Below are 27,788 nucleotides of genomic sequence, written 5' to 3'. Positions count from 1 at the left end.
CCATTAGGATAGAGCTGACATAAAAACAAGTCTGCTTAATTCACTAACTCGTACATTTGCAGCAAAGAACAAATAAGACAGATTAGCAAAACATGACTAATCTTTTAACACCCATTCTTTAGAAATATCAAAAACCACACACATACAAGACAAAGAACCAGTTTCACTTTATTTGGGAGTTTAAATTGAGTACAAGAAAATCTAAATAATTAAACCTGCCACGATGTTGTTGGTATATGAATATGATCCAGATAATGCAATTTTAAAAAAACAAAGTTGATAATGAGTATATGAATGATCTGACAGCTGGATAGGGTAGACTTGGACTGTGGGAGAGGTTTCCAGTTCTGCATGTATGATAGATGTTTGAAAGTGAACAGGAACTACCAAACCCCCTCTATTAATGACCATATCACATTTCCAAAGATGTTATACATGCTGTTATATTTGAAGACCTCATCCTTTACCTGCATCCCCAGACATATTCAATACTCTTAACCCCTTGGCTATGTTGATGTTCCTCTATCAACAAAGTCGTGCTGAAAGTAAGAGTGCTGCTTGATTTATTTTCTTGTGCAAGCTGTTATAACATGAAAACACTCAGGTTCCCCAGCATTGGCAATAATCATATGACAGAGAATGTCATATTACATAATGCTAACAATCGGCAGAAAAAGACAAAAGATCAGGAGTTAGCAATGCTTCTTAAATGCAGTCATTTCCACAGTGTAATGTTTACTGTCTGGTGGGTTTTATCAGAATCGAGTTAAAATCAAACATCAATTTAAAAACAAATTAATTGTTTAGCAGATAATACTGCTGACAAATCAGACATTTTAATATAGTATTTTAGGTTCATCTTCAGCCCTTTAAACAAATGCCATTTCACATACAAATGTAAACATTTACCAACATTTTCTCGTCAATGGGGCAGTTCAATTGAGTTTAGAATAAAATACGCATATACAGGGTTAAACGAGAGGGGGGGGATTAAGGAAATCAATCTACCAATCTATAAAATCCATGAAATAGGCACCAACTACTGCTGCATGCAAACACAACTCTGATCATATTGGCTCAATCTAGGAAGAAATAAGTTGTTGTATGGTCTGTGAGAAACCAAGAGACAAAAAGCATTTCCCCTTTAGCATGTAGTGGCTACGAGGCCAGGGGGGGTTCAGATGTCACCATCAACAATAAGACAAGAGTACACATGAAACCCATGTTGACAAGAGCCTGGGTCTCCCATATGATTGTAATGTCGTGAGTGTCTAGGTGGGCACAGTGATCTTGCGGGCCAGCAGAGCCAGCAGAGCCAGCTCCACACAGCCCTGGGCCTGATCCAGTGCCTCTGCAGCCTCCCTGGCAGAGAAGCCAGCTGTCTGGATCCTCTGGATGTGCTCAACCGGAAATTGTTCAGTCACGGGATGTGGAGCAGAGAAGAGAGGGGCTGGAGAGGAGGAGGGGTGTTGGGGGCCCAGGGCCTGAGGAGGGGAAGTGCGGGGCGAAAGGCCGGAGTCATCCTCAGGTGAACCCACAGCCATGGACAGAGGGCTCCGCTGTGTTGGCTCAGGATGGAGGCCGGGAGTGTCTGGGTTGTCAATGGCAGAGGCTCTCCCGTCTGCCACGCCCCTCCCCTGCTGCCCCTCCGGGGGCTCCCTGAACTCCAGGTCTGCTTGGAGTGAAGAGGGCGAGGGACTCTGGACCTCAGACACAGTCCCTCTGTTTTTACTGGCATCTAGCCCATACCCGTCAGCCCTCTCTTCCCCCCTGGAGTTGTCTGGACACTGTGGCTCTAGTTCTCCCTGACCCGCTCCTGGTTCAGCCTCTGCCCTGTCCCTAGTCTCCAGGCTCAGCTCATGGCCAGAGGTGCCTGGCAGGACACAGTCAGGAGGAGGCCCTCCGTCAGACATAGCAGCAGCATGGTTGGCTTTGGCATCGCATGGTTCTGCACCAGCTATAATGGCAGTAAAAGGGGAGGGTTGTGTGGTGTTTTCAGGCATCAGGGTTTGGGGCTCTGCGGTGGGGTTGTGGTTGTCGTTCAGTCCGTCAGCGTCCTGTCTGTGTGAGGGGGAGCAGGAGACACTGCGGTCCTGGGGAGACAGGCCACAGCTGTTAGACACCAGCAGCTCATGGAGCTCCCGCAGGGCCTGGGCCAGTGAGGGGATCTGGTCGGAGTTGGGACAGCGCTCCCCCTCTGGCTGGTCCCTCTCTGATTGCACAGTGCTCTGGGAGGAGGCAGGGGGAGACTCCATCTCTGCAGATGTGGATCCAGAAAGACAGGGCTCCAGGGTGAGTGATGGGGTATTAGAGATGGGACGGTGGGAACCCCCTTCTCCACTCTGCTGACTTGGGTTACTCAGACATGTCCGGTGATCTGTGGTGTTGACTGACTTGTCCTCCTGCTCCATGGGCTGAATTGGGAGGCTTTCCTCTGGGAGGGGGGACAGGGAGCCATTATTTGCCTTCTCAGAGACACACATCTCTGGAGGGATCTGACTGTCTGAACCTCCCAGGGTGGGATTGCCAGTCACAGACTTGTCTGCAGGAGGGGCGCATGTGGACAGATCCTGAGCCGGGGGAGTGGGGATGGTGGGTAGGAGTCGCTGGGTGGGGCTGGTAGGGCTTGGGTCTGAGAGAGGAGACTGTTGGGCTGTAGGTGCTATGTTCTGGGATGAGGGCCCAGGGATGGAGAGACCCAGGAAACCAGGCTGGGTTTGGCTCTGCCCTGGTGTTGGGGCCCCGGCCTGGCGCATGTAGGCTGGAGCAGACTGAGAACGGTCCAGGGCAAGGCTCCGGGGGTGACCGGGGGAGGACAGGGGCATGTTGTTCGGGGGTTTGAGTGTTGGGAATGGTGGGGATTCCGGTGAGGTAGTTTGTCCACCTGCAGTGTGAGGGGAGAGATCAGTTTTAGAATGAAACAGTAGTTGAACAACAATTGAAACCTGCTATGGACCAAAACACTCTTGCACACAACATGCATAGTTTGTCCATGCCAGCCTCTGAAATGAAACATGATATTGAAATGCAGAGACCTTAAAAGGGATAGTTTGAGATTTTGGCTACTTCCCTAGAGTCAGATGAACTTGTGGATACCATCAAATCAAAGTTTGTCATGTGCGGTGAGTACAATAGGTGTGGACCTTACAGTGAAATGCTTACTTACAGGCTCTAACTAATAGTGTAAAAAATGTATTTTTATGTTATGTCAATGCGTCCAGTATAAAGGAAGTTAGCATTAGCACAATGCCTGGAAGTCTACAGGAACAGCTAGCATGCTTCATTGCCAAAATCTCTAACTATCCCTTTTAATCAGTGGTTGCATCCTCTACTTCTTAAAATAAGTTGAAAAACATGGTAATTACTATTAATCAATAACATCGTACCGATATGTTTTTTTCTCCCAATAAGCCCAAAATACAAATTTGCAACAAAAAAAGAGAATATGGGTGATAGACTTAGCATTTATTCTCTCTGTAGGTTTGCAGTACCTGGTTGGTAAGGCCCTCTCCAGCTGTCTTCACATATGCATCAGTGCTGTCCTGCTCAGGGTTAGGCCACACACCACACATCATGCAAAGGGACGCAGAGAGTTAGCACTCGCACACAAAGCATGCACCACGCTGTCAGACTGTTCACATAGTGGTGAACAGTATCAAGCAAAGATAACTTTATTTGACCAATGACCCTAGAGGTCACAGAGTAATCACAGGACCTGTCAGCTAACCTCTTCCATAAGCTAAAATGGTCCGCAGAGTGATTTCAGTGTATTTTTTTTTACTTAGTTAAAGAAGAACTGTAAAACAAAATAAAGACTAAACACTAACTAGACTAAATCCAACCACAGGTCAGGTTTTGATTTCATACCTAGGTCTGATTTATAGAGCTTATTTTTGAGGTGATGGCATGCAGTGATCATGTATGTGATAGAATCAGGGGTTGGAACCAGTTTAGGGAACAGAACCAAAACAGAACCTGGAACAAAAGTGATCCATACTGTTCCGGGAACAGAACTGTTTAATAATGTTATTTTACGTTCAACTTTTTTTTCTTCTAGTCCCACAACATAAATGTAACAAAGTGCCTACGCAAAGCCATCACTCTGTCACTCAGAAATGTATTCCATCGTCAGCCTGCAACCTGGTAATCTTACGCTGTGCGTGTTTAGGCTACCTTCCCCTCCGAAGCATAGGCTACAGTACTGACATTATGAGCTCGATTCAGAAGATAGGGAGAGAGATTTTTAATTAGCCAGGGAGAGAGATTTTTAATTAGCCAGAGAAGAATGGATTAACTTTTTAAATGGTAGTTAAGGATACTATAGGCCTAGTTATCACTTAACATTGAATTCATTACTTACAAAAAGGTAAGACGTGTTTTTAATTCTGGTGTCGCTCTGCACACACAAGCAGTTAGCGAGCTAGATCAAAGTACATTTCAAGTTCCTCCATTGAAGCCGCTCCTCTTTACGTATAATTGTCGGCCTAATTCAGATAATGCCTTCAAGCCTTCTCCTCAACCCTCCCCCAACATGTTGGTTGCATCTTCACTATAAGCAACACTTGACTGTCCATCACACATGTAAACAACAAGCTTGACTGTCAATCACACATGTAAACAACATGCTTGCCTGTTCTATCTGCACCGATTGAAGTAATTTAATGAGCTAAATGTAAGGAACAGAAAGGGATGATCTAAACCGTTATCTTTTTTGTAGGGTTCGAACCGGTTCAGAACTTTATTTTGCTGGTTGGAATGAAACCCCACAAAAATTGTGGTTCTGTTCAGAATTAAAAGATTGGAAAATAATTTTGGTTCCAACCCCTGCTGAGAATGCAGATGACTGCAGAAACAGGGCTCATGAGTAAAGAAGCTAAATGCAAATGTACTTTCTGGCTCATGTCTCTGCTGCAGTAATGTGCACTGCTTTAGTGTGCCGGCAGAGCTGAGGAATCACCATAGCCCTCTCCATGACCGTGTTCCTTACCGCTCTCCTGTACAGATCTCTGAAGTGCCTCTGCCAGCTCTCGGTCTGCAATCTCATCTGGCTGGGCGTCCTCGCGCCCCTCAGGCCCGTATGCCAGCCGGGCACATTCTGGCAGCTCCGCCTCAGGAAGGAAGCGGGTCTCAGTGCCCGTTGTCCCGATCAGCAACGTGTTCTTTTTCAGGTCAATGGAACACTGAGGTAGCAGGATATATAGACGGAACAGAAGTTTAAACACAGGGATTAGTTAGGATGTATTCAGACCCCCTCTTTTTTTCCCGCATTTTGTTATGTTACAGCCTTATTCTAAAATTGATTTGTTCCCCCCCCCCTCAATCTACAAAAAAAAGAAAAAGCTGAAATGACATTTACATAAGTAATCAGACCCTTTACTCAGTACTTTGTTGAAGCCCCTTTGACAGCAATTACAGCCTCGAGCCTTGTTGGGTATGACACTACAAGCTTGGCAGACTTGTATTTGGAGAGTTTCTCCCATTCTTCTCTGCAGATCCTCTCAAGCTCTGTCAGGTTGGATGAGGGGCATCGCTGCACAGCTATTTCCAGGTCTCTCCAGAGATGTTTGATAGGGTTCAAGTCTGGGCCACTCAAGAACACTGAGACTTGCCCAGGAGCCACTCCTGCATTGTCTTGGCTGTGTGCTTAGGGTCGTTGTCCTGTTGGAAGGTGAAACTTTGCCCCAGTCCGAGGTCCTGAGCAGGTTCATCAAGGATCTCTGTATTTTGCTCCGTTCATCTTTCCCTGGCTCCTAACTAGTCTCCCAGTCCCTGCCGCTGAAAAACATCCTCACAGCATGATGCTGCCACTGACGACCCTCCCACTGTATGCCGAATTCTCTCTCTTTGCTCTAGTTTTCCTTAATAGGATGTCGGTGGGCGGAGCCGGGAGGGTCGTCAGCGAAATGGACTCGAGTGTGTCCCGGGGATAAATACACCTTTCCCCCATTAACTGAGAAGACACTGTCCACGCACACACTATTTTGGGTTGTGGCATTTTGTGGCTTGTTTATTTTGGCACCTCAACACCTCTTATGATCACCATTTATGCACGTAACCACTGATTACTGACTACAAACACCATTGTTAATTGTATATAGTTTACTTTAGTTCATAAATATATTTTTGTTATTCCTTGAACTCTGTGTTGTCTCCCGTCTTGTTATGGGCTAATAACCGGTTCGTGACACCACCACCATGCTTCACCGTAGTGATGGTGCCAGGTTTCCTCTAGATGTGACACTTGGCATTCAGGCAAAAGAGTTCAATATTGGTTTCATCAGACCAGAGAATCTTGTTTCTCATGGTCAGAGTCCTTTCGGTGGCTCTCATGTGACTTTTTCTGAGGAGTGGCTTCCATCTGGCCACACATCCATAAAGGCCTGATTGGTAGAGTGCTGCAGAGATGGTTGTCCTTCTGGAAGGAACTCTAGAGCCCTGTCAGAGTGACCATCAGGTTCTTGGTCACCTCCCTAACCAAGGTCCTTCACCACCCCCGATTGCGCAGTTCGGCTGGGCAGCCACCTCAAGGAAGAGTCTTGGTGGCCACTGTTCTCGGGGACCTTAACTGCTGCAGAAATGTTTTGGTACCCTTCCCCAGATCTGTGCTTCGACACAATCCTGTCTCGGAGCTCTATGAACAATTCCTTCGACCTCATGGCTTGGTTTTTGCTCTGACATGCACCGTCAACTGTGGGACCTTATAAAGACAGGTGTGTGCCTTTCCAAATAAATTAGCAAACATTTCGAAAAACCTGTTTTCGCTTTGTCATGCTGGGGTATTGTGAGTGTAGATTGAGGATGTCTTTTTGTCCATTTTAAAATAAGGCTAATGTAAAAAAAAATTTAAAAAGTGGAAAAAGGCAAGGAGTCTGTATACTGTCTGAATGCACTGCACAGTCATGGCCAAAAGTTGAGAATGACACAAATATTCATTTTCACAAACTCTGCTGCCTCAGTTTGTATGATGGCAATTTGCATATACTCCAGAATGTTATGAAGAGTGATCAGATGAATTGCAATTAAATTGCGAAGTCCCACTTTGCCATGCAAATGAACTGAATCCCCCAAAAACATTTCCACTGCATTTCAGCCCTGCCACAAAAGGACCAGCATGACATGTCAGTGATTCTCTCGTTAACAAAGGTGCGAGTGTTGACGAGGACAAGGCTGGAGAACACTCTGTCATGCTGATTGAGTTCGAATAACAGACTGGAAGCTTCAAAAGGAGGGTGGTGCTTGGAATCATTGTTCTTCCCCTGTCAACCATGGTTACCTGCAAGGAAACACGTGCGTCATCATTGCTTTGCACAAAAAGGGCCTCACAGACAAGGATATTGCTGCTAGTAAGATTGCACCTAAATCACCCATTTATCAGATCATCAAGAACTTCAAGGAGAGTGGTTCAATTGTTGTGAAAAAGGCTTCAGGGCGCCCAAGAAAGTCAAGCAAGCGCCAGGACCGTCTCCTAAAGTTGATTCAGCTGCGGGATCGGGGCACCACCAGTACAGATCTTGCTCAGGAATGGCAGCAGGCAGGTGTGAATGCACCTGCACGCACAGTGAGGCTTAGACTTTTGGAGGATGGCCTGGTGTCAAGAAGGGTAGCAAAGAAGCCACTTCTCTCCGGGGGGAGAAAAAAAAAAAAAAAAAAAAAAAACAGGGACACACTGATATTCTGAGGACTGGGGTAAAGTCATTTTCTCTGAATCCCCTTTCCGATTGTTTGGGGCATCTGGAAAAAAGCTTGTCCGGAGAAGACAAGGTGAGCGCCACCATTAGTCCTGTGTCATGCCAAAAGTAAAGCATCCTGAGACAATTAATGTGTGGGGTTGCTTCTCAGCAAAGGGAGTGGGCTCACTCACAATTTTGCCTCACAAAGAACACAGCCATGAATAAAGAATGGTACCAACATCCTTCGAGACCAACTTCTCGCAACCATCCAGGAACAGTTTGGTGACGAACAATGCCTTTTCCAGCATGATGGAGCACCTTGCCATAAGGCAAAAGTGATAACTAAGTGGCTCGGGGAACAAAACATCAATATTTTGGGTCCATGGCCAGGAAACTCCCCAGACCGTAATCCCATTGAGAACTTGTGGACAAACAAAACCCCACAAATTCTGACAAACTCCAAGCATTGATTATGCAAGAATGGGCTGCCATCAGTCAGGATGTGGCCCAGAAGTTAATTGACAGCATGCCAGGGCAGATTACAGAGGTCTTGAAAAAGGGTCAACACTGCAAATATTGACTCTTTGCATCCACTTCATGTAATTGTCAATAAAAGCCTTTGACACTTATGAAATGTTTGTAATTATACTTCAGTATTCCATAGTGACATCGAACAAAAATGTCTAAAGACACTGAGGCAGCAGACTTTGTGAAAATGAACGTGTCATTCTCAAAACTTTTGGCCACGACTGTGTATGTGGTAGAGTTCATGGAAATGGAGGGACAGGAATAGGGATCTGACCTGATGTCTCTTGAGCATGTCCAGTCCAAGCAGCATGTCCATAGGTTGGTCCTCCAGAATGGAAAAGGAACAAGGCAGGAAGTCCCCTTCTATCTGGACCTGAGCTGGGTAGGGAAACACACATCTCACTTTTAGCCATTATCAGGTACAGATGCTACCATCAACATTTGCTGGAGGTTCGAATGTCTTTTCTTTCGACAGGTTGGATAAAATAAGGCAAACGTCGCAGGAGCCACTTGATTGTGGAGAAACACCCATGTTCAGTTTCTTCAACTAGCTAGACTCGTTTTCAGCTAATTATAAATAAATTAGATAGTCAGGAAAAAAAAGTCTGCCACGCCCTCTCTCACTAGAATTAACGATATGCATATTCTATCAATCTATTGATAGGCCAGGTGCTTGTCAGTCCCAAGGTGAGCAATGACAGGGAAACACTGCTGGTTTGACAGTGCTGTCTCTCCCGCCTCTCGGTAGGTGTGTGTGTGTTGTGGTTGCAGTCAAATTTCTTTACACAGAGGGAGAGAGCATGAATTTGCACGTCTCATATAATGTGGCAATGATGAGTCAAAATCCACTTAACATATTGTTTTCTGGCACATTCATGCATTTTCTTTCACGTACAGGAACAATGTTGGCCCGCTGGCCCGCTGGCCCAGGGCCAAGAAAACCACGTGTTGGACCAGTGGATCTTGTCAGTGACGTAACTTTTCAGCGCATTTTTGCATTCCAGTTCAACATTTACCTGCTCTGTCGCTGTGTACCATCGAAAACGACACGTGTAAATGTCATGCTATTTGTATTTGAGCAATACGATTGGCTGTTCATTCAAGCACCACCACACTCCTGCGAGTCAACTTCGAGCACGCAAGCAGTACATGAGTTGACGCCTTCACACCGCACACGCAAGCTGTCCAGAGCAAAAATAAAATAAAAAAATTATTTGGCCATCAATCTACTAGCTGAGCTTATTTATTTTAGGGAAAGTGATTAACAAAAGTAAACCTTCAATAGTTCACATACTAGCAAATTGCCGGCTACTGTTGCAAAAAGAAAGCTCCAAAAAGACACCTAGCATTCATCTTGGCTACCCTACTGTAAGCCTAGTTGATCTCTCTTTTGGAACGTTTATCTTTAAGGGGCAGCATCCTATTTTCACATCTTCTCCAAATGACATTTTAGAAACTAAAAACGAATGCAACTAATACAATTCTAATGAGAGCAATGACTTGCATTGCTAAATTATTACACCGCTTTTAAATACAATAACCAAATGTAGCCAATTAATAGCTGGATATAGAGAGCATGCCAACCGATAGGGTCATGCAGGGCCTAATGCATTTAAAAACTACACCATGTTTGGGCCAGTATGAATTCTGTCCGGGCCAGTAGATTTTTGGCCAACTGGCCTGAGAGGGCCAGTGGGATTTATCTTTATGTTGGACCCTGGTATGTTTCATATGCAGCCATGGTGCTGGAGCATAGGCTATTTACTGTGCTTTAATTGACGAACAGAAAGCTTGACTAGTTCATAAAAGGTGTCAAACTGACTGATCTCATATCCTTGCCATTCATAAAATCATACAACGTAGTTATATGTCCACGGTATCTCATCGGGACAAGTTACTTCAAGATTTTACTTGCCATACAGTCCTGACAAAGGGATACTTAGGGATTTTGGCAATGAAGCCCTTTATCTACTTCACCAGAGTCAGATGAACTCATGGATACCATCTTTATGTGCGGTAATTTTGCGAGCCAATGCTAACTAGTGTTAGCGCAATGACTGGATGTCTAGGGTCTCTACTAGCATGCAAGCAGTTACCATAGAGTTCGTCATTGTGCCAACGCCAGTTATTGCCAAAATCATGAAGTACCCCTTTAAATTGAGTGACTCGTCAGTAGCTTCCCGAATCTCATCGGTAAGAGAGACATTCATTTGGCTCCCTAATTTGTATACGGGTAATTATCTGCAGATAAATTATTAAAACATTCGATGAAAGCTAATCTTACTTACAAGTCCAGTGAAAAAGTATTTGCCCCCTTTCTGATTGTCTTTATTTTGGCATTTTTGATACTGAATGTTATCAAAACCTAATATTAGATAAAGGGAACTCGGTATCAAAAATATGATCAAATCAGAAAGGGGGCAAATACTTCATCACAACACTGCATGTGGTATTTTCTAAGATATTGACAAAGGTTAACTTATCTAATCAAAGTATTGACAATGGAGTAGTCAACTGCTGCTTTCTGTGTAGCAAAGCTCATCTTTAACACCTGCTTCATTCTTCAATCATACCTGTAATCGCAGATGGCTGAGAAAATACACATGACCAAAAGTATGTGGACACCTGCTAATCGAACATCTTACTCCAAATTCATGGGCATTAATATGGGGTTGGCCCCCCCTTTGCAGCTTTAACAACCTCCACTCTTCTGGGAAGGTTTTTCACTAGATGTTGGAACATTGCTGGAGGGACTTGCTTCCATTCAGCCACAAGAGCATTCGTGAGGTTGAGTACTGATGTTCAGTAATGAAGCCTGGCTCGCAGTCGGCGTTCCAATTCATCCCAAATGTGTTTGATGGGGTTGAGGTAGGGCTCTGTGCAGGCCAGTCAAGTTCTTCCACACGAATCTTGACAAACCATTACTGTATGGACCTCACTTTGTGCACGGGGGCATTGTCATGCGGAAACAGGAAAGGGCCTTCCCTAACCTATTGCCACAAAGCTGGAAGCACAGAATGTCATGCTGCTGTAGCGTTAAGATTTCCCTTCGCTGGAACTGGTTCGAGCCTAGCCAGAACCATGAAAAATAGCCCCAGACAATTATTCATCCTCCACCAAACTTTACAGTGTGAACTATGCATTCGAGCGGGCAACGTTCTCATGGCATAAGACAAACCCAGATTCGTCCATTAGACTGCCAGATGGTGAAGCGTGATTCACCACTCCAGAGAACGCGTTTCCACGGCTCCAGAGTCCAATGACTGCGACCTTTACACCAGCCCAGCCGACGCTTGGCATTGCGCATTGTGATCTCAGGCTTGTGTGTGGCTGCTCGGCCATGGAAAACCATTTCATGAAGCTTCCGATGAACGGTTCTTGTGCCGACGTTGCTTCCAGAGGCAGTTTGGAACTCGGTAGTGAGAGTTATGTTTGTCTATGGAGATCGCATGGCTATGTGCTGTATTTTATACACCTGTCAGCAACGGGTGTAGCTAAAATATCCTAATCTACTAATTTGAAGGGGTGTCCACATACTTTTGTTTATATAGTGTACCTCTTAATAGGAAGCTTGAAGCCTGTGGAAGTCAGCCGACTCTTACATGATTCGTTAAAGGCCCAGTGCAGTCAGAATTAAGTTTCCAGTGTTTCAGCCATTTCATATTGTAAAACAGCTGATGAAACTAACACTGGAAGTGTGAAAATGTGATCAGTGTTCTTTTCTGATAGTTGCTGGTTGAAAATACAATCTAGCATTAGAATGTACCACAGGGCATCAACATAGAGCTTGTTCGGCAAAACTTTCGTAACCCCCGAGGGGGCCTGTCTGGCAATCTTTTCTATTTGGCTGGCTACTCCATGTGCTTGTGGAAAACACTGCCAAGATGTGCATCGTTTGGAAAGGTAATCTCTTTGAGACATGACTTATACCCACCCAAGTGGACTCTGCCAATGATCTTCTGGGTGCCCACTCCCTTGGCGATGCCAGCCCACCGTCGGTCCACCAGACGCATGATGTTACAGCGCTTGGCACACGCCTGACTCATGATGGTCATCTGGGCCCCTGGATGAGCGGGAGCAGTCAATGGGAGAGAGGGGTGAAAACAAATACAAGGAAGAGCTCTACCAACTCCATGAGAATCCTTTTTCAAATCATGCCAGAATTTTTCTTCACTTGAAATGGCAAACCAGTTAGGGTTAAACAGGAATATTTATACAATGAACATGAGTTGAGGGTTACATCTTAAATATTAAAAAGGCATTAAACCTCCCTCTTAAAGCCTCCATTATACCAAAATAATATCCAAACTGGTTTTCCAGCAGGCTACTACAGCCTTGTTTTAAGTGACTCAAAATCATTTTTTTTTGGCATATCTGATTCAAATATGCATTTCTTTTCCTGCAGTCTGAACAGCCAAAAAGCACATGGAATCAGATATTTTAAGACACATTTCAAACCCACTTTGAAGGTGGTTTGAAATAAGATGCAAATCTGATTCCTGGCAATGCGGCTTGGCTTGAATGGTTAAATCTGATTTATTTGCCCTCAAGTTATTTCTAGATTCATTTGGCATGTCTTGTTGCTTGCTAGCTACTGGGGTAGCTAACTAGCTTGTTAATTGCTTACAAACAAATAAGTGAATGTGCTAGAAAGCTAAAAAGCTACCTAGCTAGTTGACTGCTCTGGCTAGCCAAAAAGGACTCATTTTGAAAGTTGGGTCATCTTAAAAAGTGTTCTTGCACTGATTAACATTCAACGCAACTGGAGGACCATACGTACATATCCCAACCAGAAGCTATGGATTACAGGCAACATCCACATCGAGCTAAAGCTACTGCTTTCAAGGAACAGGACACTAATTCGGACGCTTATAAGAAATCCTGCTATGCCCCCAGACAAACCATCAGACAAGCAAAGTGTCAATACAGGATTAAGATTGAATCCTACTCCACCAGCTCTGACACTCGTCGGATGTGGCAGGGCTTGAAAACTATTAAGGGAAACCCAGACACGAGCTGCTCATGGACGTGAGCCTACCTCTCATTTCGAGGCAAGCAACACGGAAGCGTGCATGAGAGCACCAGCTGTTCTGGATGACGTTGTGATAACACTCAAAGCATACGTGAACCAACTGGCAAGTGTCTTCACTGACATTTGGAACCTCTCCCTGACCTAGTCTGTAATACCTACATGTTTCAAGCAGACCACCATAGTCCCTGTGCCCAAGGAAGCGAAGGTAACCTGCCTAAATGATTACCACCTTGTAGCACTCACGTCGGTAGCCATGAAGTGCTTTGAAAGGCTGGTCATGGCTCACATCAACAGCATCCTCCCAGATACCCTAGACCCACTCCAATTCGCATACTGCCCCAACAGATACACATGATGCAAATTGCACTCCACACACTGCCCTTTCCCACATGGACAAAAAGGAACACCTATGTGAGAATACTATTCAATGACTACAGCGCAGCGTTCAACAACAGTGCCCACAAAGCTCATCACTAAGCTAAGGACCCTGGTACTAAACACCTCCCTCTGCAACTGGATCCTGGACTTTCTGATGGGCCACCCCCAGGTGGGAAGGGCAGGCAACAACATGTCTGCCACACTGATCCTCAACATTAGGGCCCCTCAGGGGTGTGTACTTAGTCCCCTCCTGTACTCCCTGTTCACCCACGGCTGTGTGGACAAACACGACTCCAACACCATCATTAAGTTTGCTGACGACAACACTGGTAAGCCTGATCACCGACAATGACGAGACAGCCTATAGGGAGGAGGTCAGAGAACTGGCACTGTGGTGCCAGGACAACAACCTCAACCTCAATGTGAGCAAGACAAAGGAGCTGATGGTGGACTACAGGAAAAGGCGGGTGGAACAGGCCCCCAATAACATCAACGAGGCTGTAGTGGAGCGGGTCCAGAGCTTCAAGTTCCTTGGGGTCCACATCACCAACTAATTATCACGGTCCAAACACACCAAGACAGTCGTGAAGAGGGCACGACAAAACCTTTTCCACATCAGGAGACTTAAAAGATTTAGCATGGGTTCCCAGATCTTCAAAAGGTTCTACAGCTGCACCATCGAGAGCATCCTGACTGGTTGCATCACCGCCTGGTATGGCAACTGGTTAGCATCTGACCATAAGGCGCTACAGAGGTTAGTGTGTACGGCCCAGTACGTCACAGAGGCCAAGCTTCCTGCCATCCAGGACCTACATAATGGGCAGTGTCAGAAAAGCCCATAAAATTCAGTCACAGACCATTTTCTCTGCTACCGCACGGCAAGCGGTACCGGAGCACCAAGTCTAGGACCAAAAGGCTCCGTAAACAGCTTCTACCCCCAAGCCACAAGACTGCTGAACAAATAATCAAATGGCCACCGGACTATTTACATTGACCCCCCCATTTGCTGCTATTCACAGTTTATTATCTATGCATAGTCACTTCAACCCTCCCTACATGTACAAATGACCGCAACTAACCTGTACATTGACGGTACCGGTACCCCCTATATATCGCCTCATTATTGTCATGTTATTCTGTTACTTTTTACAATGTTTTACTTGAGTTAATTTGGTAAATATTTTCTTTACTCTTCTTGAACTGCACTGTTGGTTTACTGCATTTCACGGTAAGGTCTACACTTGCTGTATTCGAGGGCATGTGACAAATAAAGTTTGATTTGAACTAGGAAACATCCATGGCAGGCATTGTCGTAACCTTAGCTTGTTACATTATTTGAGGTATTGGAAGCACGAGCAACACCAATCAGCCTACACCACTGTGCACACACCTGTCGTTACTGGACAAACGAGAGTAGACATGTCGCCAAATGAAAACAAAACTGATTTGAGCATTAAGGACTGGAGAGTGAACACTGCTTAAGAGGCACATCCAATGTTCAAAGGGGTGCTTTTTGCCGTTATAGAGATTAAAACCAACCATTTCCGGTGGATTGAAAATGAATCTGTTTAAAGTATTCAATTCCAATTTCATCCTCCAGAAGAGGCAGAACAAATAATGGCTAAATTCCAATGTACTTGGAGAAAATAAATGTATAAGGAAGGTGTCATGTTTAAAAAATTAAACTGAAAATAAGCATGGTAAAATGGTCACATATGTTCAATAAAAAAGTATAACCAACTCGCTGCAACTCTGCCACAAAAACTAGGCAAATGCTCAAAAGAAAATAAACCAATTAATGTATCTGCCTCCACAATGAAAAACTAAGCATGGTTTAATGACTAGTACGAATTGTAAAATGTATCAGTTTCACAATTCTACATAAAAAGAACAGTTTAAAAACTGTTATATAAGATTCTCGCCACAAAAATAATGCTCAATATATGGGGCTTTGAAGTCAGCCCTGTGCAGACTGCCACAAAAAAACAATCAATAGATCTCTTTTTGTACTTCAGTGGCTCACTTTGAGTCAGGTGGTTGTTAAGTCAAATCAAATGTTATTTGTCACATACACATGGTTAGCAGATGTTAATGAGAGTGTAGCGAAATGCTTGTGCTTCTAGTTCCGACAATGCAGTAATAACCAATAAGTAATCTAACAATTCCACAACTACCTTATACACACAAGTGTAAAGGGATAAAGAATGTGTACATAAAGATATATGAATGAGTGATGGTACAGAACGGCATAGGCAAGATGCAGTAGATGGTATAGAGTACAATATATACATACGAGATGAGTAATGTAGGGTATATAAACAAAGTGGCATAGTTTAAAGTGGCTAGTCATACATGTATTACATAAAGATGGCAAGATGCAGTAGATGATATAGAGTACAGTATATACATATACACATGAGATGAGTAATGTAGGGTATGTAAACATTCTATTAAGTGGCATTGTTTAAAGTGGCGAGTGATACATTTTTACATCAATTTCCATTATTAAAGTGGCTGGAGTTGAGTCAGTATGTTTGCAGCAGCCACTCAATGTTAGTGGTGGCTGTTTAACAGTCTGATGGCCTTGACATGGAAGCTGTTTTTCAGTCTCTCAGTCCCTGCTTTGATGCACCTGCACTGACCTCGCCTTCTGGATGATAGCGGGGTGAACAGGCAGTGGCTCGGGTGGTTGTTGTCCTTGATGATCTTTATGGCCTTCCTGTAACATCGGGTGGTGTAGATGTCCTGGAGGGCAGGTAGTTTGCCCCCGGTGATGCGTTGAGCAGACCTCACTACTCTCTGGAGAGCCTTACGGTTGTGGGCGGAGCAGTTGCCGTACCTGGATGACAGGATGCTCTCGATTGTGCATCTGTAGAAGTTTGTGAGTGCTTTTGGTGACAAGCCAAATTTCTTCAGCCTCCTGAGGTTGAAGAGGCGCTGTTGCACCTTCTTCACAACGCTGTCTGTGTGGCTGGACCATTTCAGTTTGTCCGTGATGTGTATGCAGAGGAACTTAAAACTTTACTACCCTCTCCACTACTGTCCCATCGATGTGGTGCTCCCTCTGCTGTTTCCTGAAGTCCACAATCATCTCCTTTGTTTTGTTGACGTTGAGTCTGAGGTTATTTTCCTGACCCCACACTCAGAGGGCCCTCACCTCCTCCCTGTAGGCCGTCTCGTCGTTGTTGGTAATCAAGCCTACCACTGTAGTGTCATCCACAAACTTGATGATTGAGTTGGAGGCGTGCATGGCCACGCAGTCGTGGGTGAACAGGGAGTACAGGAGAGGGCTCAGAACGCACTCTTGTGGGGCTCCAGTGTTGAGGATCAGGAGGGTGGAGATGTTAACTACCATCACCACCTGGGGGCGACCCGTCAGGAAGTCCAGTACCCAGTTGCACAGGACGGGGTCGAGACCCAGGGTCTCAAGCTTGATGACGAGTTTGGAGGGTACTATGGTGTTAAATGCTGAGCTGTAGTCGATGAACAGCATTCTTACATAGGTATTCCTCTTGTCCAGATGGGTTAGGGCAGTGTGCAGTGTGGTTGCTTCGTCTGTGGACCTACGGGGCGTAAGTCGTTTAGCTCAGTTACCTTAGCTTTCTTGGGAACAGGAACAATTGTGGCCCTCTTGAAGCATGTGGGAACAGCAGACTGGGATAAGGATTGATTGAATATGTCCGTAAACACACCAGCCAGCTGGTCTGCGCATGCTCTGAGGACGCGGCTGGGGATGCCATCTGGGCCTGCAGCCTTGCGAGGTTTAACACGTTTAAATGTTTCACTCACTTCGGCTGCAGTGAAGGAGAGCCCACAGGTTTTGGTAGCGGGCCGTGTCAGTGGCACTGTATTGTCCTCAAAGCGAGCAAAAAAGTTATTTAGTCTGTCTCGGAGCAAGACATCCTGGTCCGCGACGGGGCTGGTTTTCTTTTTGTAATCCGTGATTGACTGTAGACCCTGCCACATACCTCGTGTCTGAACCGTTGAATTGCAACTCTACTTTGTCTCGATACTGACGCTTAGCTTGTTTGATTGCCTTGCGGAAGGAATAGCTACACTGTTCGTATTCTGTCATGTTTCCGGTCACCTTGCTCTGGTTAAAAGCAGTGGTTCGCACTTTCAGTTTCGTGCAAATTCTGCCATCAATCCACGGTTTCTGTTTTGGGAATGTTATATCATAATGTCAGTGTTCAGATGGACCGACACACAAACAGTACTGTTAGGAGGAGAGGTCGACCGATTAATCGGAATGGCCGATTAATTAGGGTTTTCATAACAAATCGGAAATCTGTATTTTGAGGCCGATTTTGCCGACTTAAAATATATATATATTTTTTTACACACCTCTATTTAACTAGGCAAGTCAGTTAAGAACACATTCTTACTTTCAATGACGGCCTAGGAACGGTGGGTTAACTGCCTTGTTCAGGGGCAGAATGACAGATATTTATCTTGTCAGCGCAGGGATTCAATCTGGCACCATTACGGTTAACGAGTCCAACGCTCTAACCACCTGCCTCACGAGGAGCCCGCCTGTTACGCGAATGCAGTAAGAAGCCAAGATAAGTTGCTAGCTAGCATTAAACTTATCGTATAAAAAACAATCATAATAACTAGTTATAACTACATGGTTGATGATATTACTAGTTTATCGAGTGTCCTGGGTTGCATATAATCGATGCGGTGCGCATTCGCGAAAAAGGACTGTCGTTGCTCCAACGTGGACCTAACCATAAACATCAATGGCTTTCTTAAAATCAATACACAGAAGTATATATTTTTAAACCTGCATATTTAGCTAAAAGAAAGGTTAGCAGGCAATATTAACTAGAGTTCAACCGATTATGATTTTTCAACGCTGATACCGATTATTGGAGGACCAAAAAAGCAGCTACCGATTAAATCGGACGATTTTTGTAACGAACACATATTTTAACTTAATATAATACATCAATAAAATCAATTTAGCCTTAAGTAAATAATGAAACCTGTTCAATTTGGTTTAAATAATGTAAAAAGAAAGTGTTGGAGAAGAAAGTATATGTGCTATGTAAGAAAGCTAACGTTTCCGTTCCTTGCTCAGAACATGAGAACATATGAAAGCTGGTGGTTCCTTTTAACATGAGTCTTTAATATTCCCAGGTACGAAGTTTTGTTGTAGATATAAGAATTATAGGACTATTTCCCTCTATATACCATTTGTATTTCATTAACCTTTGACTATTGGATGTTCTTATAGGCACTTTAGTATTGCCAGTGTAACAGTATAGCTTCCGTCCCTCTCCTCGCTCCTCCCGGGGCTCGAACCAGCAACACAACAACAACAGCCACCATCGAAGCAGCATTACCCATGCAGAGCAAGGGGAACAACTACTAGAAGGCTCAGAGAGAGTGACGTTTGAAACGCTATTAGCGCGCGCTAACTAGCTAGCCATTTCACTTCGGTTACACCAGCCTAATCTCGGGAGTTGATAGGCTTGAAGTCATAAACAGCGCAATGCTTGACGCACAACGAGAAGAGCTGCTGGCAAAACGCACAAAAGTGCTGTTTGAATGAATGTTTACGCACCTGCTTCTGCCTACCACCGCTCAGTCAGATACTTAAATACTTATATGCTCAGTCAGATATGCAACGCAGGACACGCTAGATAATATATAGTAATATCAACCATGTGTAGTTAACTAGTGATTATGATTGATTTTTTTTTATTAGATAAGTTTAATGCTAGCTAGCAACTTACCTTACTGCATTCGCGTAACAGGCAGTCTCCTTGTGGAGTGCAACGAGAGAGAGGCAGGTCGTTATTGCGTTGGACGAGTTAAATGTAAGGTTGCAAGATTGGATCCCCCGAGCTGATAAGGTGAAAATTTGTCATTCTGCCCCTGAACGAGGCAGTTAACCCATCGTTCCTAGGCTGTCATTGAAAATAAGAATGTGTTCTTAACTGACGTGCTTAGTTAAATAAAAAGGTATAAAACAATAGAATAAAAAAAATATATATATAAATAAATAAATAAATAAATAAATCTGCGCCCCAAAACACAGATTTCCGATTGTTATGAAAACTTGACATTGGCCCTAATTAAAATGGGCCATTCCGATGAATCTGTCGACCTCTAATTTAAACCAGGTGAAATTGTGTCACTTCTCTTGCATACAATTTACACAGAGTCAGGGTATTTGCAACAGTTTGGGCCGCCTGGCTCATTGCTAACTAATTTGCCAGAATTTTACGTAATTATGACAACATTGAAGGTTGTGCAATGTAACAGCAATATTTAGACTTAGGGATGCCATCCATTAGATAAAATACAGAACGGTTCCATATTTCACTGAAAGAATAAACGTTTTGTTTTCGAAATGATAGTTTCCAGATTCGACCATATTAATGACCTACGGCTCGTATTTCTGTGCGTTGTTATAATTAAGTTTATGATTTGATAGAGCAGTTCATTCAAACAGCACTTTTGTGCGTTTTGCCATCAGCTCTTCACAATGCTTCAAGCATTGTGCTGTTTATGACTTCAAGCCTATCAACTCCTGAGATTAGGCTGGTGTAACTGATGTGAAATGGCTAGCTAGTTAGCGGGGTGCGCTCTAATAGCGTTTCAAACGTCACTCGCTCTGAGACTTGGAGTAGTTGTTCCCCTTGCTCTGCATGGGTAACGCTGCTTTGAGGGTGGCTGTTGTTGATGTGTTCCTGGTTTGAGCCCAGGTAGCGGCGAGGAGAGGGACGGAAGCTATACTGTTACACTGGCAATACTAAAGTGCCTATAAGAACATCCAATAGTCAAAGGTAATGAAATACAAATTGTATAATAACTACAACCTAAAACTTCTTACCTGGGAATATTGAAGACTCATGTTAAAAGGAACCACCAGCTTTCATATGTTCTCATGCTTTGAGCAAGGAACTTAAACGTTAGCTTTTTTACATGGCACATATTGCACTTTTACTTTCTTCTCCAACACTTTCTTTTTACATTATTTAAACCAAATTGAACATTTATCATTATTTATTTGAGGCTAAATTTATTTTATTGATGCATTATATTAAGTTAAAATAAGTGTTCATTCAGTATTGTTTTAACCGATTAATTGCTGATCAATTAATCGGTATCGGTATCGGCATTGAAAAAGCATAATCGGTCGACCTCTAATTTTAACCCTTGAGACATGGATTGTGTATGTGTGCCATTCAGAGAGTGAACAAAATATTTAAGTGCCTTTGAAAAGCGTATGGTATTAGGTGCCAGGCACACCAGTTTGTGTCAAGAACTACAATGCTGCTGGGTTTTTCATGCTCAGCAGTTTGTGTGTAATAAAGAATGGTCCACCACCCAAAGGACTTCCAGCCAACTTGTCACAACTGTGGTAAGCATTGGAGTCAACATGGGCCAGCATCCCTGTGGAATGCTTTCAATACCTTGTAGAGTCCATGCCCTGACAAATTGAGGCTGTTCTGAGTGCATTGGGGGCGCAAATGTTTTGTACACTCAAGTGCATATACACACTGAACAAAAATATAAATGCAACATGTCAAGTTTCACGAGCTGAAAAAAAATATCCCAGAAATGTTCCGTATGCACACAAAAAGATAATCAAATTATACATCCCTGTTAGTGAGCATTTCCCCTTTACCACAATAATCTGTCTACCTGACAGGTGTGGCATATCAATTAAACAGCATGATCGTTACAAAGGTGCACCTTGTGCTGGGCCACTAAAATGTACAGTTTTGTAACACAAAATGCAACAGATGTCTCAAGTTGAGGGAGTGTACAAATTGGCATGCTGACTACAGGATTGTCCAGCAGAGCTGTTGCCAGAATTGAATGTTAATTTCTCTACCATAAGCCACATGCAACGTCATTTCGCAGTACATGCTGATGTCAACGTTGTGAACAGAGTACCCCCTGGTGGGAGTGGGGTTATGGTATGGGCATATAAATATATAAAAAGGGGGATTAGAAATGATGCAGGTAATGTTATTTGATAGAATTTAAGTCTATCTGCTAATTTCATAGGAAGAGGGACATGAGAGACATGAGAGACGTAGGAAAGAGTAGGCAAAAACAGATGGGGCACATGTATGGAGTGCGGGCAAGCAAGTTGGAACAAATCTTTCTTTTTTTTTTTTAATCAAGTGATGTCAGAGGTGGTATAGAGAGAATATGAGTATGTGGATGAAATAATGTGAAATAGTAGGGAGGAGCCAAGATGGTTTACAGAGAATTGTAAAATATGGCAGTCTGAACAGTAGTGGATAGCTGGAATATCATCATGAGAGCAAAGCTGTCAGAACTAGCCAAGGAAAACTGTACTAGACACCACAAAACAAAACCCCTTGACTGAATTGTCTCCCTACTGCCCTAGTCAAAGAAGCCTATGCTTTGCACTGAGGAAGAAAATATTTGTGTGCATTACCTGAGTCAACAAAAGCTTTCACATGGTACCCGTTGACTATACAGTTGATGTAGAGCATAACCACCTGGCCAAAGCTCTCTGGGGCCTCCTCCATTGCAATGGTCATGTTCTCCTCTACGTTGTGCTGCCTGAAGTACAAATTGTGTGTGATTATGTAAGGAAAGCTATTGTACATGAATACCTACATTTCTCAAATAGTTAAGACAGGGGGCAAAATTCAATACGTAAACTAGCACATTGTTTCCAGAAGAGACCCTGACTGAGGCCGTCTCTGACTTCAACCCTTCCCGTTCCCATCTTGGCTGTGTGAGTACCTGATGTCCTCCTCTATCTTGGCCTGGGCCTCCATGTCAAATGGGTCCGCAGTCAGAAGTCGGATCCTCTCCTGCTCTCTGCGAGCCCGATCCTGCTGCTGCTCCAACAGCACTTTGGTGAAACGCTCTACGGGAGGCAGTCAGAAACATGATTAGAGCTCCTAGTTGAACACTTAAAGGGATACTTTGAGATTTTGGCAACAAAGCCCGTGATCTACTTTCCCCAGAGTCAGATTAATTCATTGGTAGCATGTTTATGTCTCTGCATCCAGTATGAAGAAAGTTAGAGGTAGTTTTGCCAGCCAATGCTAATTAGTATTAGTGCAATGGCTGGATGTCTATGGTATCTACTAGCATGCTAGCAGTTACCAACTTCCTTCCTTATCAACTTCCTTCAAACTGCATGCAGAGACATAAAAATGGTATCCACGAGTTCGAAAGTGATGTATGTAACCACAGTTGTGAGCTATTTGGATCACTCCAATATATTGGTATCACTCCGCATTGGAGGGATACATCTGAGGTGAGGATTACAGTCACGGCTGGGGTCCGCCCCTATATATAGACCCCATGGCCGCGACACACTTCCTCTACATAATTTCTGAGGCGCCTCTAGCACCGTAGAGGATTGGAGTGATCCAATATAGTGAAACATAATGAAGGTTACGTATGTAACCACGGTTATGTGAGCTATATGGATCACTCCAATATTGGTATACCCGTACCAGATTAGTCTGTGCTAGAGGGACCTGGCCAGCCAGCGGCAAAGTCCCAGCGCGGGACCGAGATGCAGGGGCCGTCTATGTGGAAGGGGGGGTCCCGGCACAGTCCCCAGAAGGGGAGGCAATGCCCAGGACCACTGAACCAACCGCAGAGGGAGGTGTCACATTTACCCGATAGTACCTAGCAAAGGTGCAAGAGGAAGCCTAGCTGGCCGCAGCACAGATATCAGCGAGGGGCACTCCTCTCAGTAGAGCCCAGGAAGCAGCCACACCCAGTGTTGAATATGCCACCACAGATCCCAGCACTGGCCTGCCAGCCAGGCGGTATGCCGTCATAACCGTTTCCACGATCCAGTGAGAGAGACTCTGCTTTGATAGCCCAGCCCCCAGGACTCTCTTACCATAGCAGACAAAGAGCTGGTCTGTTGTTCTCACTGACCGTGTCTGATCCACATAGGCAGCCAGTGCCCTCACAGGGCACAGCATGCCAGAGGGAGGCCCAGACTCTCTCGTCACTGCAGGGAGGTTGTAAGCAGACAGGATAAAAAAGGAAGTTCACATGAATGTCTGACAGCACCTTCAGGAGGAATCAAGGGGGTTGGGGCAGAGAGATATACTCCTCCCCCACGGGGTCCATCCGGTAGCACTCAGAACTTACCGGAAGAGCATGGAGCTCACCCACCCTCTTCATGGAAGTAATCGCTACCAATGAAGTCACCTTTATAGAGAGGTGTTTTCAGAAAGGCGGCTTTGCCAAAGCTGCCAATACCACATCCAGATCCCAGCTCGACAGAGAGCGGGTTCTAGCTGGACTCCGGCGACAAACCCCCTTCATAAATCTGTAGACAAAGGGATAGCACCCTACTGACCTGTCCATCCAGGCAGATATAGGCAGATATAGCAGCCAAATATCCTCTCAGTGTAGAGGCAGCCAAGCCCTCATCAAAGCAAGACTGCAGGTATTGGAGGACATACTACACCCCGCATTACTCGGACACAACCTTAATACCAGAACAACCGCCAGCGCAACTGGTATGCTGCGGTTGTAGCCGGCGCCCTTGCGTTCTGCATGGTGTTCATTACACCCTCCTGTAGTCCTAACATGGACAATTGTGGGCCTGGCCACTGAACGGCACGGCCTCGGATGCCACAGAGTTCCCCCGGCCTGAGACAGCAGGTCCGGTCTCAGGGGAAGTTTCCAAGGTGTCCCAAACAACAGCGACAGGAGAAGGCTGAACCAGGGTCGTCTGGGCCAGTATGGGGCCACCATTAGCAGACGATGCTCAACCTGGTCCTGTCCAGCACAGCCTGGATCAGAGAAAAGGGGGGAATGCTTAAAGCTCCAGCTCAATCGTGAGCCAGAGCATCCAAGCCCAGAGGCCCTGGTGGCGCCGACAACAGTCTGCAGTCTGGGACAACAGTCTGCAGGTAGGCCTGCAGCAGCATGGCCGTGTTGGTAAGGCAGCCAAGAGATCAGAGGAACCCATTGGTGGCTTTCAAATCCGCATCAAAGACTCTGGGGGGTCCCGGCTTCAGTCGCGGTGACATGGCGCGGTGACAGCATGTTAAGCAATTCACAGCACACACAGAACAAGCCAGCCGGCAAGTTGTGTATGGTAAATACAGTCTGTGGCAGCAAGAGCTGCCAATATATTAAAGAACGATCACGGAGTCGTAGTGTAATGCTAACGAAACGCAAGCACGACAAACCACGGGCGGAAGATACAGATCAACCGTGCGCAGCGAGTGGAGCACTCAAAAGGGGGGGCTGGCCATGTGGCCAGCTGCTCCAGGCTGCAAACAGCCAGTGAGTATACTTCCACGCAAGATATTACACTACCAGTGACTTACCAAGCAAATTTCAGAGACTTTGTACCTCAAACCATACAGACGTGCGCCGAGAAAATGAAAGAACGTGTGTCGCGGCCATGGGGTCTATATATAGGGGCGGACCCCAGCCGTGACACAGGTGTACACGGGAGTAAATCTGTAAATCCTCACCTCGGATGTATCCCTCTGCTGCGGAGTGATACCAATATATTAGAGTGATCCAATATAGTGAAACATAACAGCTGACTCTGGGGAAGTAGATAAAGGGCTTAATTTCAAAGATCCTGGTATATCCCTTTAAGACCCATTATTCGCATTGATATCTTACCAAAGCCTTTATAATGACAAGATAATCAACATCGAAAGAGAAGGGTTGATGCTATCCCCACATACCCAGGTCTCCACTCAATAAGGCTTCAGCCAATGGTGGATTGCGCTCCTTGAGCAGGGACAGCTCGTGTGGATTGGCCAAGAGCATCTGCTGCAGTAAGGCGGGGTCATCTAGACCCTGAGGAGAGGAGGCGGAGCCCGGTAGGGATGGGGGTGCAGCAGGGGGTGGAGAGCGCTGCTGTTGTGAGGTTGGGGCCTGTTGCTGCTGTCTACGGGTGAACCGTTGACTGGAACCAGAAGAAGTGCCGGGGACTGCGATGGAACTGAAGTCAATACGTGGGAGACCTGGGGGAGGGAGAAGAGACAGGGAGGGTAGGAGAGTATGAGCACGACAGAGGGTTCCAGGTTCAGTAAGATGATGCCAGGTAGACAACTGGGCTGAGATAATAACAGTGAGCCATTACTGAGGACCAATAAATAACGGAAAATGTGAGAGCTGAAGTGCAAAGGTTAATAGGTCTGTTAACCGCTCCGGGATGCCAAACTCTCACTAGAGCAGCTGGACTCCTCCCATAATTCCAACCTTGTAACAGAGCAGCGATAGAACCAGTGCGAAATCTGTCTCGCCCAACAGTGTTGACTTTACCTGGGAAGGCTGATTGTGCTGGTGGTGGCCTTCGGTCTGCCTGTCTAAGCACCACCACATCTCCATCCTTAAGTCCATAGGTCCCTAAAGCACGGGTCAGGTCTTTCAGAGCCTGCTCTGCATATGTGATCTGAAGAGAGAGAAGGGTCACAGGGGGAAAAAATAAACATTCTCTTTCCACACTAGACGAAAAATAAAAAGGACAAATTAAAACGCTGTCTGATGACCAGACCACCTCGATCAGTTAGCTAGGTTGCTAATCAAAAAGTGGCAAGCAAAGCACTGGACAGCTTGACATGTAATGTTATATGAGTCAGTAGAAGTTGTGTTCTCAGACGGTTGACACATGATCATAGGCTAGGAAAGTTGGCTAATAACTAAGGTACAACTAACGTTAGCTAGCGACCAGACGAACAATAAAGTTAATTCTGACTAGCAACGTCAATATATTATTCCTAGCTAGCTACTACTGTCAAGTCTGTCTGGATAATTAAAATGTTGAATTAACTAACTGGTTGACATAAAACAATCGCTTAATGTAACGTTAGCTACTACCACGTTTATGCTAAGCCAACTAGTTAGCATGTTTTAGCTAGTGGTTCACCTGAATTTCCCCAGCAGGGATTCCTGATTCTAGTTCACAAAGAGCAACAAAATCTCTAAGTTCAAGCTCTGGAGACACATCGAGAGAAAATGTGATTTCCGAGCGGTCATTCGGGGCGCAGAAAACGGTTACCAGCATCGCGCTTTTGGGCAGGGTCACTTGAACCCGCTAGTCACTTGCAGTTTGTTGACACTCGCTAGCGTGTTAGCAAATTTTCCGTGGCTATAATGGCAGTATCGTTGTGAACGCACAAACTTCTGTTTCAGTCAAACGCTCAACAAAGACAATTTAAAATGACATATTGACCTATTCACGGATAGTAGCTAGCTAGGTACATACACCACGGACTGCTGTGTCTTATCAAATACTGTTAACTAGCCTATGTTTCTCATTGACGTATTCTTCTTCTTCGTGTGAATTTCTGGCAGACGAGACGCTGTCTTCTTCTTTCTTATGAGAGTTTTTACTGCGGACTACAACCCCAAAAGGTGTATTGCCGCCACCAACTGGACGGGTTTAAAAAAAGAAATAATGTACAAGTAAATCCATACGTAATAGTGAAACTAACTTAATCAACCCTAATAAAAATAGTACAGTAATGAAACAGGGAGGGAGCAGGTCTCGAACCCTCGACCTACTAGCTCGAAGTCCACTTTCTTAACGTTTAAAATGTCAGGATCCTGCTGGTGAAAGGCAACCCCTGCAGCCTGCAGTGCAGGCCTATCCACCACCATGGACTCTTCTGGTGCACCATTCAAACCCTCAACTCTTTTCAAAGCTGCTGCATATGAAATGCTCTGTACAACCCTGACTTTGGCCACATCATTCTCTTTCACTCTTGTCGGGCAAAATCGAAAGATGTGGCATCATGGTTCCCACCACAATTGCAACGTCACATATTCATCACTTTTATAACACATACTATGATGTTTTTCACAACTTGGACATCTCTACCTATTGTATTCAGAATCCACTTCATCCTCTGCTTCCGCCATCTTTCGTTCGTCTCCTCCTCAATAGTTCCGTCCGCCTATCGACTAGACGCTGTGTTGCGTATTGCTGCCTTTCACAGGTTGGAATGTGGATTGCTCATTTTAGTCACCAAAAAGAAAGGGAAATGGGTAATGGGAAAATCTTAAATTGCAACACCATCTATCTCTGCACCTGCATTGAACAAAAATATAAACACAACATGCAACAATTTCAAAGATTTTACAGAGTTACAGTTAATATAAGGAAATGTGTTCATTAGACCCTAATCTGTGCATTTCACATGACTAGGAATGCAGATATTCATCCGTTGGTT

The 27,788-nt window shown here is 44.8% G+C and overlaps 1 protein-coding gene across 2 annotated transcripts; it reads right to left on the bottom strand.

Annotated features, from left to right (window-relative positions):
- Window positions 1–152: 152 nt before the first annotated feature.
- Window positions 153–26,926, bottom strand: LOC118399997 (protein DDI1 homolog 2-like). Of its 2 annotated transcripts, XM_035796314.2 has the most exons (10): window positions 26,483–26,926; window positions 25,879–26,008; window positions 25,296–25,577; window positions 22,351–22,477; window positions 22,037–22,164; window positions 12,133–12,261; window positions 8,473–8,576; window positions 4,988–5,180; window positions 3,492–3,542; window positions 2,786–2,884 (listed from the first exon to the last, which is right to left on the bottom strand). In XM_035796314.2, exons 1-9 carry the CDS (start codon window positions 26,618–26,620, stop codon window positions 3,532–3,534), a joined length of 1,242 nt encoding a protein of 413 aa, XP_035652207.1. In that variant the 5' UTR covers window positions 26,621–26,926; the 3' UTR covers window positions 2,786–2,884; window positions 3,492–3,531. The 2 variants fall into 2 exon arrangements, with proteins under 2 accessions (XP_035652206.1, XP_035652207.1); XM_035796313.2 differs by lacking the exons at window positions 8,473–8,576; window positions 12,133–12,261; window positions 22,037–22,164; ... (2 more) ...; window positions 25,879–26,008; window positions 26,483–26,926 and having other exon boundaries at window positions 153–2,884; window positions 4,988–5,086.
- Window positions 26,927–27,788: the final 862 nt, after the last annotated feature.

The sequence above is a fragment of the Oncorhynchus keta genome, chromosome 21 (genome assembly GCF_023373465.1).
Source record: "Oncorhynchus keta strain PuntledgeMale-10-30-2019 chromosome 21, Oket_V2, whole genome shotgun sequence".
Classification (NCBI taxonomy): domain Eukaryota; kingdom Metazoa; phylum Chordata; class Actinopteri; order Salmoniformes; family Salmonidae; genus Oncorhynchus; species Oncorhynchus keta.
Note: the sequence above shows the minus strand (reverse complement) of the source record. Positions and strands in the feature narration are given on the sequence as shown.

Bases quoted from the DNA above. Each gene is read 5' to 3' on its own strand.
- LOC118399997 (XM_035796313.2), bottom strand. From the start codon at position 2,825: ATGCCCCTGTCCTCCCCCGGTCACCCCCGGAGCCTTGCCCTGGACCGT.